General features: G+C 57.0%; 5 protein-coding genes across 5 annotated transcripts; 2 read left to right on the plus strand and 3 right to left on the minus strand.

The window, feature by feature from the left end:
* Nucleotides 1–391: 391 nt before the first annotated feature.
* Nucleotides 392–1247, plus strand: BDP81DRAFT_454002 (uncharacterized protein; the record flags this gene model as incomplete). The annotated part of the gene is made up of 2 exons (XM_060592889.1): nucleotides 392–560; nucleotides 1015–1247. The coding sequence occupies 2 exons, from the start codon at nucleotides 392–394 to the stop codon at nucleotides 1245–1247; spliced, it is 402 nt and encodes a 133-aa protein (XP_060439945.1).
* Nucleotides 1248–1340: 93 nt separating this feature from the next.
* BDP81DRAFT_114813 (uncharacterized protein) lies at nucleotides 1341–3186 on the minus strand. The gene has a single exon (XM_060581529.1). The coding sequence runs from the start codon at nucleotides 3064–3066 to the stop codon at nucleotides 1435–1437; it is 1632 nt and encodes a 543-aa protein (XP_060439946.1). The 5' UTR covers nucleotides 3067–3186; the 3' UTR covers nucleotides 1341–1434.
* Nucleotides 3187–4011: 825 nt separating this feature from the next.
* On the minus strand, nucleotides 4012–5527 carry BDP81DRAFT_114835 (carbohydrate esterase family 15 protein). The gene is made up of 2 exons (XM_060581530.1): nucleotides 5514–5527; nucleotides 4012–5450 (listed from the first exon to the last, which is right to left on the minus strand). Exon 2 carries the CDS (start codon nucleotides 5285–5287, stop codon nucleotides 4100–4102), a length of 1188 nt encoding a protein of 395 aa, XP_060439947.1. The 5' UTR covers nucleotides 5288–5450; nucleotides 5514–5527; the 3' UTR covers nucleotides 4012–4099.
* Nucleotides 5528–6435: 908 nt separating this feature from the next.
* BDP81DRAFT_302857 (protoheme IX farnesyltransferase) lies at nucleotides 6436–7962 on the plus strand (the record flags this gene model as incomplete). Its single annotated transcript, XM_060583139.1, has 1 exon — nucleotides 6436–7962. A coding segment is annotated over one exon (1527 nt), but the record flags the coding sequence as incomplete, so codon positions are not given.
* Nucleotides 7963–8680: 718 nt separating this feature from the next.
* Nucleotides 8681–9767, minus strand: BDP81DRAFT_330768 (uncharacterized protein; the record flags this gene model as incomplete). Its single annotated transcript, XM_060585444.1, has 2 exons — nucleotides 8681–9163; nucleotides 9240–9767. The coding sequence occupies 2 exons, from the start codon at nucleotides 9765–9767 to the stop codon at nucleotides 8681–8683; spliced, it is 1011 nt and encodes a 336-aa protein (XP_060439949.1).
* Between the last annotated feature and the right edge of the window lie 2986 nt (nucleotides 9768–12753).

The raw sequence follows: 12753 nt of genomic DNA on the forward strand, positions 1-12753 counted from the left end.
ATTCCGTACGACTACGGGAAAATATACGCACCAACCTACCCGCCTACATCCTGTCTTCTGAACGTTGTTGATACCACCTTACGCCTTGCTATACGGAAATATCCAGACCTTACACTACATACTTGCTCAATCCACTGCCGGAGCTCCCCCCACCTCACCTAGGGATCCGTCCGACGTCTCCTTCCTACTTGGTAATAGCTTCCGCCCGCCAGTGGAAGGCTGTCCTCGCCATCACCCAATATCCTACAATACCACGGAAACTCGACTCAGACCTCGCTCGTCATCAAGCAGAACACCCAACTACGGCCATCCAACCTTCATCTCCCTCTCCGCGGGCGGGTCAGCCGAGACCGGCCAGATCACAACGGAGCACGCCAGCAGGACCGTCACTATGGCGTCTCTGATCCCGCTCATCAACGACCTGATACCCATGATCGTTTCCTCCTCGGTATCCGTCACCAAAGCGAGCACCCTCCGCCCTCCCGATGCAACTCTGAATCCCGCTTCTGCCAACGAGGCCGATGCCGTTGTCAGCAAAAGCGATAAGCTCTGCGCCTCCGGTAAGTCCAACTTGGTCTAGGAAGCCGTCTCCCCTGCCCCTACGAACACCTCTCCCTCTCCCTCTCGTTCTCTGTATTCGTACGTGACCTGCTCTGGCGTCACGCACCGCCTTTCCCGCCGTTACCTGCCCGGTCCGCCAGCTTGCCGGCCAGAAGGTAGCGTCGCAACCGGTAACTGTAATGTTGGCCCTTGGGCAACAATGCTCAAGTCGTGCTTGTCATGATCCTACCAACCCTGGTCTCTCGCATTGCCTTGTGTCTTTTGTACTGCCACGTTTTCTTAAACTAACTCGAGTAGTCATTACTTTGAACCCACATGCGACATCGGCTATCCGCCATCACGGCGAGCAAGGTCAGGATTAATCTTTTCCCCCATTCCAACCCACCGTCTCCTTCTTCCACCTTAGCGACCTATCTTCGCTCTCTTGGCGATGTATCTCTAATGCTTGCCAAGATACCATTCTCTACATGGCTTCCGGGACCGGCATCCTGCTAGTTAGCCCCGGTGCAGGGCAAGATGTCAAGCGGCACGAACTATCCTCGGGTGACTTTGCCTTCATTCCGTCCTGGACGGAGCACCAACTACTAAATGAGTCGGATCAAGATACCGTGTGGGTCATTACTCGCAGCGGTTCCCAGCCGGTCACGGTAGGCTTGACGGATTGGGGAGGTGACCGGGCTAAGTAACCCATATACCATCGCTCGGTCGTGGAGACGGACTCCAACTCGTGGTGACTGACCGCTTGCTCGATGTGTGGCAGCAGCAGAAGCATCACATCATACACCACTCAAAAAGATTAACTTCGCAGGGCAAGAGTGAACTGTCGCTTTCCCGGTGGGATTCCGCCAATGTCATGATATCTATCGAGTATCTCTACCTTGCTTCATCATCGCCCCATATGGCACCCACGATCCGCGCTATAGCCCTGGGAGAATCAAAGACCTGCGCGTGGTCCTTGTCCGGGAACCAAAGGATGTCGATGCCTGACCCAGCGGAACGGTGACTCTCGTAACCCATGCCCGATATGGGTCCAGCCTTTGGTTCGGCAACGTTACGCCGGCCATGCTCGCCTTGCAACCATGCGGGGTGTCCCGCCTGCTGGCCCTGACCCCCCTCGGCCAAATACCTGGCGACAGCGTGGCTGTCGACAATCAGGTCCAGCCCGGACAGGCATACGGTGACCTGCCTCGCTTCCTGCCGCTCGACGCCCGCCGATTCCGATCCTGCTGTGCGACCAACCAGTTCGTCAGCCCAGATGGCGTTTTCCCTCCAGAAGAAGTATCTGCCGAGGCAGTGGGCGACCCCGGGGTCCATGCTCGCAAAATACCACAGCTGCCACTCGTTGGCAGTCGACGGCGCACGTCGTGTGAAGTTGTAAGCGACGTCGGGCAGGTGGAGGAGGATGCTCACGGGGTCAATGAGCACGGCCCGCGGGATCCTGGCCTGCAGGTCTGGGCATCGCATGGCATGGGTCGACAAGATGGAACCGTACGAATGGGAGACGAGGGTGAACTTGTCCCAGGCGTGATGGTTTACTATCTGCTTGAACTGTTGAAGAAAGACCTCCTTACCGAGCGGCGGGTCAGTCAGTCGGAAGGAGACGGGCAGGATTTCGATGGCGATGACGCCTGTCTGGCCGTGGCCTCTTATCCTCATGGTGGTGATCTCGGCAAGGAAGCGGACATAGGGCCACAATCCGATGCCGATGCCGTGGAGGAAGACGACCGGCAGACCTTCCGCGCGATGGGGGCGGTGCCAGTAGCTTAGATTCCCGGCCGAGGACCGCCGGCTGGCAAACACCTGTTGCAGACGAGGTGGAAAGATGGCCTTATCCCTCGGCTGGGCGTAGTACTGGAACCCGTAGAACCATAAGGAGAGGTGTGTGACGTGGTCCAGGAAGGCCATGATGGCGTACCACCAGACGGTGCGGTACTTTGTATCTACGGAATCGATCGTAAGGCGCAGGCACTTTGCCGGGCCGCGACCGGGCTTAAAGGGCTTGCCGAGCAGACGTTCACTGCGCGTTATATACTGGTCCACCTCCACGTCGTAGTTCTCCCCGTCCCTGGCGCTGGCCTGCTCGACGTCTCTTTCGCCCATGTCGAAAAAGGCCCAGAGGAGGAAGTCGCGGACGTTGTCGCGGTGAATGTCGGCCATGTCGGCGCCCAGGAACCACATGCGGACGTAGCGCTCAAAGTCGGGGATGGTGGCCATGCACCGCTCAAAGAGGGCCAGGCGGTCGGCGGGCGAGGAGGGGCTCGGGTGCGAGGCTGGTTCTCTGAGACGCTTTGTGTAGGGGAGCCAGATGAAGAGGGCGTAGATGAGTTCCGTGGCCGCCATGCATGTTACGACGGCGGCGGTTGTGACCCATTTCGAGGGGGAGGTTGTGTAGTTTGCGCCGAGGAGGCATGCGGAGAGGAGGGCTGCGTAGGGGAGGATTGGGTATCGGAGGGGGATTATGCAGGCGCGTATGAAGATGTACTCGTGAAGCGTGCGCCCGAGCATGTTGGGCTGGTGTTGGTGTTGTGAGGTTTAATGCTTGGCGGCGGTGGTGATGATGATGGGCATGCAATGAGAGGCAGGCGATTGCTCGTCGTTGTGAGTGTAAAGATGATGCTGTACCGGTTTCTTATCTATCAAATGACAAACGAACAGGAGACAGGGAAAATGGCCATGTGTAGATGTAAACAGAGCATTACTTCCTTGGCCCTTAGTCCCAAGAGTCCAGTCCTTCTTCGCGTGATGTTCAGATTTCGTTGGGGATCGTCCGAATCACGCGGTACAAAAAGCTGTAGGCGACCCGCGAGCTAAGGCAGGGGATGGAGGGATGGACCGGCGGTGGATTGGATGACGAAACGAATCGCAAACCTGCCGTTCGCCTCGGGGTCGTCCCCCTGTTTCTTTTCTCCAAGTTTTGCCTCCGTCTTTTCTTCCGAATTGCTGACGAAGAGCCATTGGAACTCTTACCAAGATGCTTACATCTGAAAGCCCGCCGCCTCGGGATATGGTTAAAGTATCTCTGAGACAACTGGGCAGACTTGATGGGAATTAGTAGCGTGAGCAGCAAACCCCTGGGAAAACCACGATGCTGATTGGTCCGTTGGAGATCAAGCTTCAGTCAAAGACGTCCAATACCGTTGAATCGACCCATCTTCTCAACGTGACTGTGACATTTCATATGAAGTGACAGGCACAGACAGACTTGCGCGGATTGTCGCGCGTCAAATCGCCTTGCCGAGGTTTCTGCCCATGGGACCACCGTTGATTGAGGTGCAGTGTAAAGAGCCTCATCTTCACACATGCTTCTAGGTTAACGTAATGCCCATAATTGCTTTTGCATGCATGCTGTGTTACTACGCACATGCAAATTATTCATTTCTTGCTACGCAGGTCTTGAAATCATGACCCAATCAAAAATAGAATCTGTCCGATCTTCCGCCCCTCAACAACAATTTCTCCCCGAATGCCCTTTGCGCTTCACTCCCAATGGAATCCACGACTTCTCCGACGCCGGCCTTCTTCTTCTTCTTCTTCTTCTTCAAGTCAGCGTCGGCGCCGACCATGTAGCATAATCCTTCACGTTAACATTAACAGTGCTGCGCTCGAGGATGGACGGTTTGGTCGCGGAGTTGAGCAAGAAGTAGTTGATATACTGCGTCAACTCGGCATTCTGCCCGCTCGGGAACTGGCAATGGTTATGCCCGCCGACCAACGAGAACCCCATATTCTCCGGCACCCCGAGAGCCTGGTAAATGAGCCTCCCGGCCTTCATACAGCCCGTCGTCGACACGGGGCCCAACCAGTCGATATCGTTCTCCGCCACGTACAAACCCCGCGGCGCAACGAGCCCGGCCAGCAGGTGATGGTCCTCGGGCACCTGCGACGACCTCGTCGCCCACGTGTTGAACAGGGGCGAGAACCAGACGTTCTCCCCGACGATCTGGCTTGACGTTTGGATGTTTTTCCCCTTGGCCTTTTCGCTGTCCGAGATGCGCCAGCACGCCGCGCCGCCCGAGCCCGATTCTTGGGGGATGGTGAGGGCGATGCGCTTCTCCAGCGCGCCGACGACGAAGGCGCCTTTGCCGTTGCGCGAGCAGCCCGTCACGCCTAGCCTCTTGGTATCGATGCCGGTTTTGGCGTCGCCGAGCTGCTCGAGGCCGTCGATGAGTCGGCCTACGCCCCACGCCCACGCCGTCAGGGCGCCTGCGCTGTGTTGCTGGCCGAAGAGGGTGTAGAAGAGGCCTTGACCTCTGCTGGCCTGGCCGTTTTGGGCGGCAAAGGCGTCGTTGCCAAAGGTGATTTGCGCTACGGTGCCGGGGATGGGGATACTTGCGCCGCCGACGCCGATGATGGCGGGGAAGGGACCCGTGCCGGAGGGTTTCGTGACGGAGGCGGTCATGCTGATGCTCTTTGTGCCGACGGTGACTTTGACGGAGAGGGTGTTGCCGGAGAGGGAGGCCTCGACTTTATCCGGGGGCGGGGGGAAGTCTCCGAGCTCGTACTGCTCCATGGCGTTTTGGATCTCGGTGGCGCGGCAGGTCCAGTCTGCTTTTGTGGTGACTTTGGAGCCGTCGGCGAAGGTGAAGGGGTCTGGGAGCTTTGCGTCGTTGACGGCTGGGATGTTTGTCTTTGCTTTGCCGCAGTCGGCTTGTCGGATGGAGATTGTGTCGGCGGGCATGGCTAGGGCCGTGCCGGCGAGGAGGAGGAGCGAGGCGCGTAAAGCCATGATGGTTGCTGGTGAGAGATGATCTTGGGTTTAGAGGAGGCTCGTGGTGCTGCGGATGAGACGAGCTTCTGAGAGAATGAGACGACTTGTTCCTCGAGATGATCTCCTCTTATGTTTATCGTAATTCGGATCAACGGATGCCTGTTGCTAAAGGGTCAAGACCCTATATGGCTGTCATCTAAGGTACATCATTTGGATAATGACGGGTGTTTCCAATGAGACTCACATTAGCCGGCAATGCGTGCTCACGGGACTGCTAAAGTCAACCCCAGGCGAGCCATGCGGCGCACCATTAAGCTTATTCAACTACCGTCAACTTCCCCGCCGGCTGCTATCTAGTAGCTCTGTTAATATACCCACTACAGCCGAAGGTATGGCCCAGATTAGTATACGAGCCTACCTTTGGCTCTTCCTGTCCAGTGCGACCCAAAAGAGGCCAGTAAGAACTAGGCCAAGCAATGATCTGCACCGGCTGAATAGGAATGGTATGGGCAGCAAGCGGAACGAGTCCAGCGTTGCAACTTTGATGCTACGCAACTCAATTAAGCGTTTGTGCGGTGTTGCAATGGCGAGGCCAAGTTTCAAGTATGACAATGTCCAAGAATGGAAGTCATCGCAACTTTGAAAAAAAAGACGGGCGGCCGAGGCTGAGATGCCCCGGGTCACCGGGCATGCGGAGTCGCGGACCCGACAAGCGGCCGGCCCTGTGGTGGGGCACCTTTTTTTCTTCCCACCAACAGCCGCGACTTGATTGGCTAAACATTTTCGAGAGCCCATCCGTCTCCGTCGCCCGGCTGATTCTCGATCTCTTACGCCTTTCAACCTATGCCAATTCTCAGTCCACCCTCTTTTCACTCTCCGCGCAAACCAACGCTCCCCAAATCTCGGTCCACGATCCCGCTCAATCCCTACCCGATACCCAGCAGCGGACCAATTGCTCCTCTCTCGCCTGCGCGTCATACCCCTCTCCGTCTCAGGCCCCTCGAACACGCCTCTTCACTCCTCTGAATGGTCCGCGTTTGAGAGAGAAAGAGACAGAGCAGTCCCGCGAAACATCCCCGCCGCGCCGCCGACCGGCTTCTTCCTCGCCCAGGCCGACATGAGCGCAGAGCAGAGCAACAACAATGCGGCCAGCTCCCACCTCGCTCTTGCGCCCTCGCCGACTCGATAATGTCTGTCGCCAATGCGTCCGGAAGACCTTTGGCGCGGGGGCCGGCAGTAGCAGCCGCAACACCATCAGCTCTCTGCCATTGATCACGAGTCGGGCCGCCTCGACGACGGCCGCAAAGGCAGCACCCGCAGTGCGTCTCAGCGCGAGCTACTTCCTCTCCAACAGCGTCCTCGACCGCACGAATGCCCGGCCCCGACCCCTCGGCAGCAGGAGCTCCTCCGCCTCCGTGGCGCCCTCGTCTTCGTCTTCCTCCTCCTCCTCGCCCTCCTCCTCCACCGCGCGCTCCGAGTCGACGACACCAATTGACGTAAACCAAGACCTGCCGCACCGTCGCCGCCAAGCCGCAAGACGCAAAGCCGCCGCCGAAGCAGCCGCCGCCGCCGCCGCCGCATCCTCCTCCTCCTCCTCCTCCCCCGACGTCCTCCCTTCTCAGGATGCCTCCTCCGCCCTCACCAGCGTCGCCGCCCAACAACCCGCCCACTCGGCCCGCCGCATCTTCTCCACCCTCCTCTCCCTCTCGAAACCCCGGCTGTCCGCCCTCGTCGTCCTCACCGCGATGGCCCCTTACGCCCTATACCCCGTCACCGACTTCCTCTCCCCCGCCATCACCGAGTCCCCCTCCCTGAGCCCGCTGACGCTCCTCTTCCTCACCACCGGCACGGCCCTCTGCTCCGCCTCGGCAAACTCTCTGAATATGCTCTACGAGCCCAAGACCGACGCAAAGATGTCGCGCACGCGGAACCGGCCCCTCGTCAGGAACCTGCTCTCCACGCGCGCCGCCGTCCTCTTCGCCGTCACCACCGCCGTCACGGGCGTAGGCGCCTTGTACTTCGGCGTCAACCCGACCGTCGCCTTCCTCGGCGGCGCAAACATCTTCATCTACGCGGGCATGTACACCCCCATGAAGGCATTCAGCGCCGCAAACACCTGGCTAGGCGCCGTCGTAGGCGGCATCCCCCCGCTCATGGGCTGGGCCGCCGCCGCGGGCGAGACGGCCTCGGGCGACGGGTCCTGGCGGGAACTGCTCTTCGCCAGCGACGGCAGCTCCATCGGCGGCTGGCTCATGGCGAGCTTGCTGTTCGCGTGGCAGTTCCCCCACTTTATGGCGCTCTCGTGGTCCATCCGGGAAGAGTATAAAGCCGCCGGCCTGCGGATGCTGGCGTGGACGAACCCTGCGCGCAACGCGCGCGTCGCGCTGCGGTATAGCATCGCCTTCATCCCCATCTGCGTCGGGCTCTGCGCCGCGGGCGTGACGGAGTGGAGTTTTGCCGTGACGAGTTTGCCCGTCAACGCGTGGCTTACGCGCGAGGCGGTGCGGTTTTGGAAGTACGAGGGACACAAGGGGTCGGCGCGGGGTTTGTTCTGGGCGAGCGTGTGGCATTTGCCTGTTGTCATGGTGCTTGCGCTGCTGCAGAAGAAGGGCATGTGGAGCCGGGTGTGGAATAGCGTTGTTGGCGTGGACGATGATGATGAGTGGGAGGATGACGATGAGCTGGATGAGATGCCGGTTACTTTGCCTGTGCCGCGTGATAGGTGATGCGGCTGGCGTGTTGTAGTAGAGAACTCGGGATCTTGTATGATAGTGTTGCTCGTTTGCCTCGTGGGGGGAACCATCAATACCCATAGTGGTGCTCCGGTCTTAGATTTCCGGGTTCAAAGATATAAAGACCTCGCTCTGTAAATCCAGTGTTTGTTCATTACGGGAAGACAAAAAAAAAAAGCGCGGGTGTATTTCAAAATGATGATTTCCTTTGTTTTCTGAAGTTCAAAAAGCATTCCATTGGCGGTGTCCTAGGTTCCTCTTCTCCCTCCTTTTTGTCTCAACCTGGTCTCTCTCCTCTGGTATCTCTATAGATGCTATTATACAGAAATAGAAAGAAAACTATCAAAAAACCTCTCCTTCCTAGGTGCTATTCTGATCATTTGTTCGTCATTATACGGAAGCAAAAGATGGCTCCCTTTGTGCTGTTCATCCATCCCGCAAATAGTAAGATAACTTGAAAAGAGTGCCCAAGTTTCTTACCAAAGTCGAAAACCGAAGCCCATCTTTAGGTGAATTTGAATACCCATGCAACACCGAAAACGCCTCCTGAAAACCTGCAAAGACAACGCCATGACCTATAAGGAAATGAAAGCAGGAAAAGTGAAGAAGCCTCGACCCCTAGGAGCCAAGGGCGTAGGACTTAGGACCACTGAGAGGACTCATTGTTGGAGCCATGCAGTCACATGGGCTGCTGCTGCTGGCCGCCGCCAGGTCGGTTGATGATGGCGTCGATGCCCATATCCACGCTCGGCAACCGCTGACCGTGGGGGTGAAGGTACGGGCTGGGAGACTGAGACTGGCCGTGGCCGCCGTATCCGCCGTTGACGGAGCCGTTCGAGGAGACGGAGCTGGTGTATCCGTGGTGAGCGCCGGTGGCGTGGCCGTAGCCGCCGTACTGCGCGGCGTGCATGGGCTGGAGGTGGTGCAGGGAGGCCATGTAGCCCGCGGCCGAGGCGCTGCTGCCGCTGGCGGAGTGTCCGGAGGAGACGGTCTCCGGGCTACTGTAGGACGCGTCTAGCTCGTCAACTGGGGTTAACCCGAGGCCGCTGATGCCGCTGTCATCGTCATACCCTGGTGGTAGTGGCTGCCCTGACTCCAGGCGCTCCCGTCTGGCCCCGGCGCGGGCCGCGCTTTGTAGGTTCTTGAGACCGTTCGACATGCACTATACACCGGTGTGAGGTTAGCTAGGGTCATCTCTCCCATCATTTGATGTTATGTTATTGTAGGGTCTGTCGTACCTTGGCCTCGACGACGTTCCACTTCTCTCCCGTGCGAGCAGCGAGACCAGACCAGATCTCCTTTCTCATGCTCATGTACTCCTTGGCCAGGCGTTCAAGCTTGCGGTTGTCCCAGTCGTCGGCTCCCTTGCGCTCCATCAGGCGCTCGTGGCGCTTTCTGCACGCGTTGGGAGTCTTGTTGGGGAAGTAGGTGGTCTGGATCTGGCTCCAGTTGAGGCCCTGGGCGCGGGCTGCGAGCAGCTGCTGATCATCCTGCGGGGTCCAGGCTCCCGAGGAGGCGCGGTGTTGCATCGGGGGCACGGAAACCGGGGGCGCAGAGACCGGGGCGTAGCTTTCGTACGTGGGCTGCGGCTGTTGCTGCATGGGAGCCGAGGAGGACGGCAAGGTGTAGTAGGCCGTCTGCGGCATGGACATGCGTTGGTTGTACATTGCGATTGGGTTTGCTGCGGGAGCGAGAGAAATTGGCATCGGGTTGCTGTAACGGTTGTGGTTGTGACTCGAACTGGATGCCCGCGTGTGTTTGGGCATGATAACTCGGGGGAAAGTAGATATCGAAAAAAGAGAGTTGCCCGGTATATAGTGAAGGCGTGCAGATTACTGATTATCCTGCAAGAAAAGAAGCGAGTGTCCCGTTATGTTGATGATGATTCTGCGCCTCGCCTGGAGGTGGTTTATGGAAAAGGTCGGTAGTGGTTATAGGGCGGCAGAATGGAGCGAAAGGAGATTGACGGACTGAAGGAATCTAGAAAATCCGACTTAGGAAATATGATGACTATGACGAGAAAAGGAAATAGGAGATAGAGGAAAAAAAGGAAACTCTTGTGAAATGGAGAGAACTGTCTTGACAAGCGAATACAAGGTCAAAAGGAGGTCGAGAAGCCGGACATTGGGCCTGACTTTAAGCAATATCACGACCAGCCGGGAAGACAAAGAGACACAGAAGCGCGGTTACGATGGGACCAGGATCATGGAACTCTGAAACAGGGCAACTTGACAGAACAAGACCAAATGAGCTGCCAGAGCTCCCATGAAACCCGTCTCGTGTGTCTAGAGGGACAGACAACGAGTCCTAGAGCCACAGACATTGGCCAGACGTCTCATCGGGATGGGCGTCAGTCTGAAGTTGGGCGCGTAGAACTGGCCGGGTCTGAAGGGCGGCTACAATAAACCCTGGGGCATGATCGGACGGGTCGCCGGGGTCCCGAAGAAGGGAGCAATAGGGCTCAAACGGGAAGAGACTGGGGCCGGAAAGAGGATTTGAGACCGGTAGAGGTAGTGGGTAAGAGTAGGCGCCAGCCTTGCCGCGCTCGACGATTCCTATTTGGAGGAGGTTATCGGCCGTGTTAGGGCTGGATCATGCCACGACATGTGTGGGGTCGGACAAAGTCCCGACTCCCTGAGAGAAGGGTAGCGAGCAGACGACGGCGGCAGCGTTGAACGTCTACTGCTAGACTGTATAGAGTTGTTGGTTCGGTCCGCAGCCCCCACGACCGCGGTGGAGGAGCCAATGAGGCGGTAGACGGGAGATGAGGAAGGATAGGCGCATTGCATTGTGAGCGCGCGGTAGGTGGGCAAGGTGGGCAATGTCGTAGATGAACTAAGTAAAGACGGTCAAGACGGTCAAGACCTGTGGCCTGCCGCTGAATGCGGATACTTGGAAGTAACGGTAGCAAGGGACCACTGGGTCTGGGGTCCGATCTGCAGCTCGATCGACGAAGATGGGGCCAGCAGACGCGTCGTGAAGCGAAGCGGGCGGGGAGCTCAGCTTCGTTCGAGTACCTGGCATGAGCAGCAGGAGATTAGATGGAGATCTCGTAGAGCGCATGGACGAATGTGTATAGACTCTAGCATGAACCACTTGGTTTCCCTAAAGTTTGATGTCTGAATTCCTGCTGCCATGGGCTGGACAGCGAGCGAGACTTGAGTGCCAGTGTAAGTGAGCGAGTGTCGACTGTTGATAACATGAGGTGGAAAAGTAAGGTGAGTGGGCATGGGAAAGCAGCAACATTGAAATTGAAGGTTAATTAGACGCGCGCCTGGAGTACAGAGTGGGGCGGTTCGTTACCAGTGGACCTCGTTGAGTGGATGCCGGAGCTTTAACTGGCCAGGAGTGGAAATAGCATCACGCTAGCCTCTTTTGCCTTTTGTATCCACAACGGGCCGGTGTTTCTCCACAGAACTACATCCCCCCCCCCCGGCATGCCTCCCGTCTCTCCTCTTCCTCGAACCTTTCTGCAGTGTCACGCAAAGCATTTTCTAATATTACACTACTACTGCGTATCCGTAGTCTGGATAGAAGCGAAGCGATGAGTTCACGGCTCGCCTCGCCAGTCTCCATTTATCCCTCTCTCCATCGCCTGCAGAACCAACACATCACCAAGCCTCTATGCACTTCATTAATGTCAAACAGCCCTTGGTAGAAGGCCGCATCTGCAAAGCAACCTCCGCAGCCGAGCGCTTGTTTCTCTCGTGACCCAAGGACGACCTGAATGACGCCGGAAACACCAAGTTCGTGTTTTCTACCGATCCGCACGCCATGCAGAATTGGTTACTCGACTCGATACCTGGAGGGCAGTGAAGCCCTAATTATGGCCCAGTCATACTATAGATAGTAGGCCGCTGCAATTTCGTCTTCCATGTGTTTTTGGTCGCAGATGAAGAGATGTTAAGAATGGCCAGTTGTCTTCTCTTATGCGAGAACCCATCTCCTCACAGCCCACAGAGCCGTGTGTTAGACGCCAATTCTTACCTATTTCATGACGGAAGTTGGTGATAATATGAAGAAAGACTTTCGCCGCTCTCCGTTTGGAAAGTTGAATCACCTGCAGAGTCTTGATTCATCAACATATCGTAAGGGCAATACGGGATTATCCCCTCTAATCTTTCCAAAATCACGGATGGCCATGGTGATATGGAATCGGATTGTGGTTCGGATTTACCATTGACGCGTATCCCACGCCAAGACCATGTGTATGGAAGCCTTGGTTCACACGTAATATTCGGCTTTGGCCAACTTCTGCCCACGCAGCCTTTGGGTCAGAGGCTCAGAGCATCGAATTGCCGGTGGCAAACTGACAAAGGAAGCCGGCCGGGCTACCAATAGCTTGAGCACGGTCCATTTAGCAGGCTTCTCCAAGTGCGCGGGGCACGAACAGTGTCCCTGCTAACGATGATCCTCCAAGCCGCCAAATGGGTTCTCCTTCTGTCAGCTGTGTCCAATGACGATTCGCGGCAGCACTCTTCAACTGCCTATCTGTACTCCGTACCTGGCAAGTAACTCCTGACAAGGCATGGCTTGGGAGGTGGCTTCCTTCGCTTCCAAGTTCTAGCAACTGGCTCTCAAAGAAACCGCAATACGCCACATTGCCTCACTGTAGTTCCATGTGGGGCTCCTGAGGCGTTTTAGCTATAATGACGATAGCTGGTGTAGTGGATTCTAGACCTTTGTTCTTTGTTGTCGGATGAGGAAAAGCCATCGTTAGATTGCTTGCCTACCTTACCTTAGCAGACGGGG

This window comes from Colletotrichum phormii (genome assembly GCF_030913505.1).
Source record: "Colletotrichum phormii strain CBS 102054 chromosome Unknown BDP81scaffold_26, whole genome shotgun sequence".
NCBI lineage: Eukaryota > Fungi > Ascomycota > Sordariomycetes > Glomerellales > Glomerellaceae > Colletotrichum > Colletotrichum phormii.

What these genes read in the sequence shown, in the direction of transcription:
- BDP81DRAFT_114835 (XM_060581530.1), bottom strand. Translation starts at nt 5,287, where the DNA reads ATGGCTTTACGCGCCTCGCTCCTCCTCCTCGCCGGCACGGCCCTAGCC.
- BDP81DRAFT_114813 (XM_060581529.1), bottom strand. Translation starts at nt 3,066, where the DNA reads ATGCTCGGGCGCACGCTTCACGAGTACATCTTCATACGCGCCTGCATA.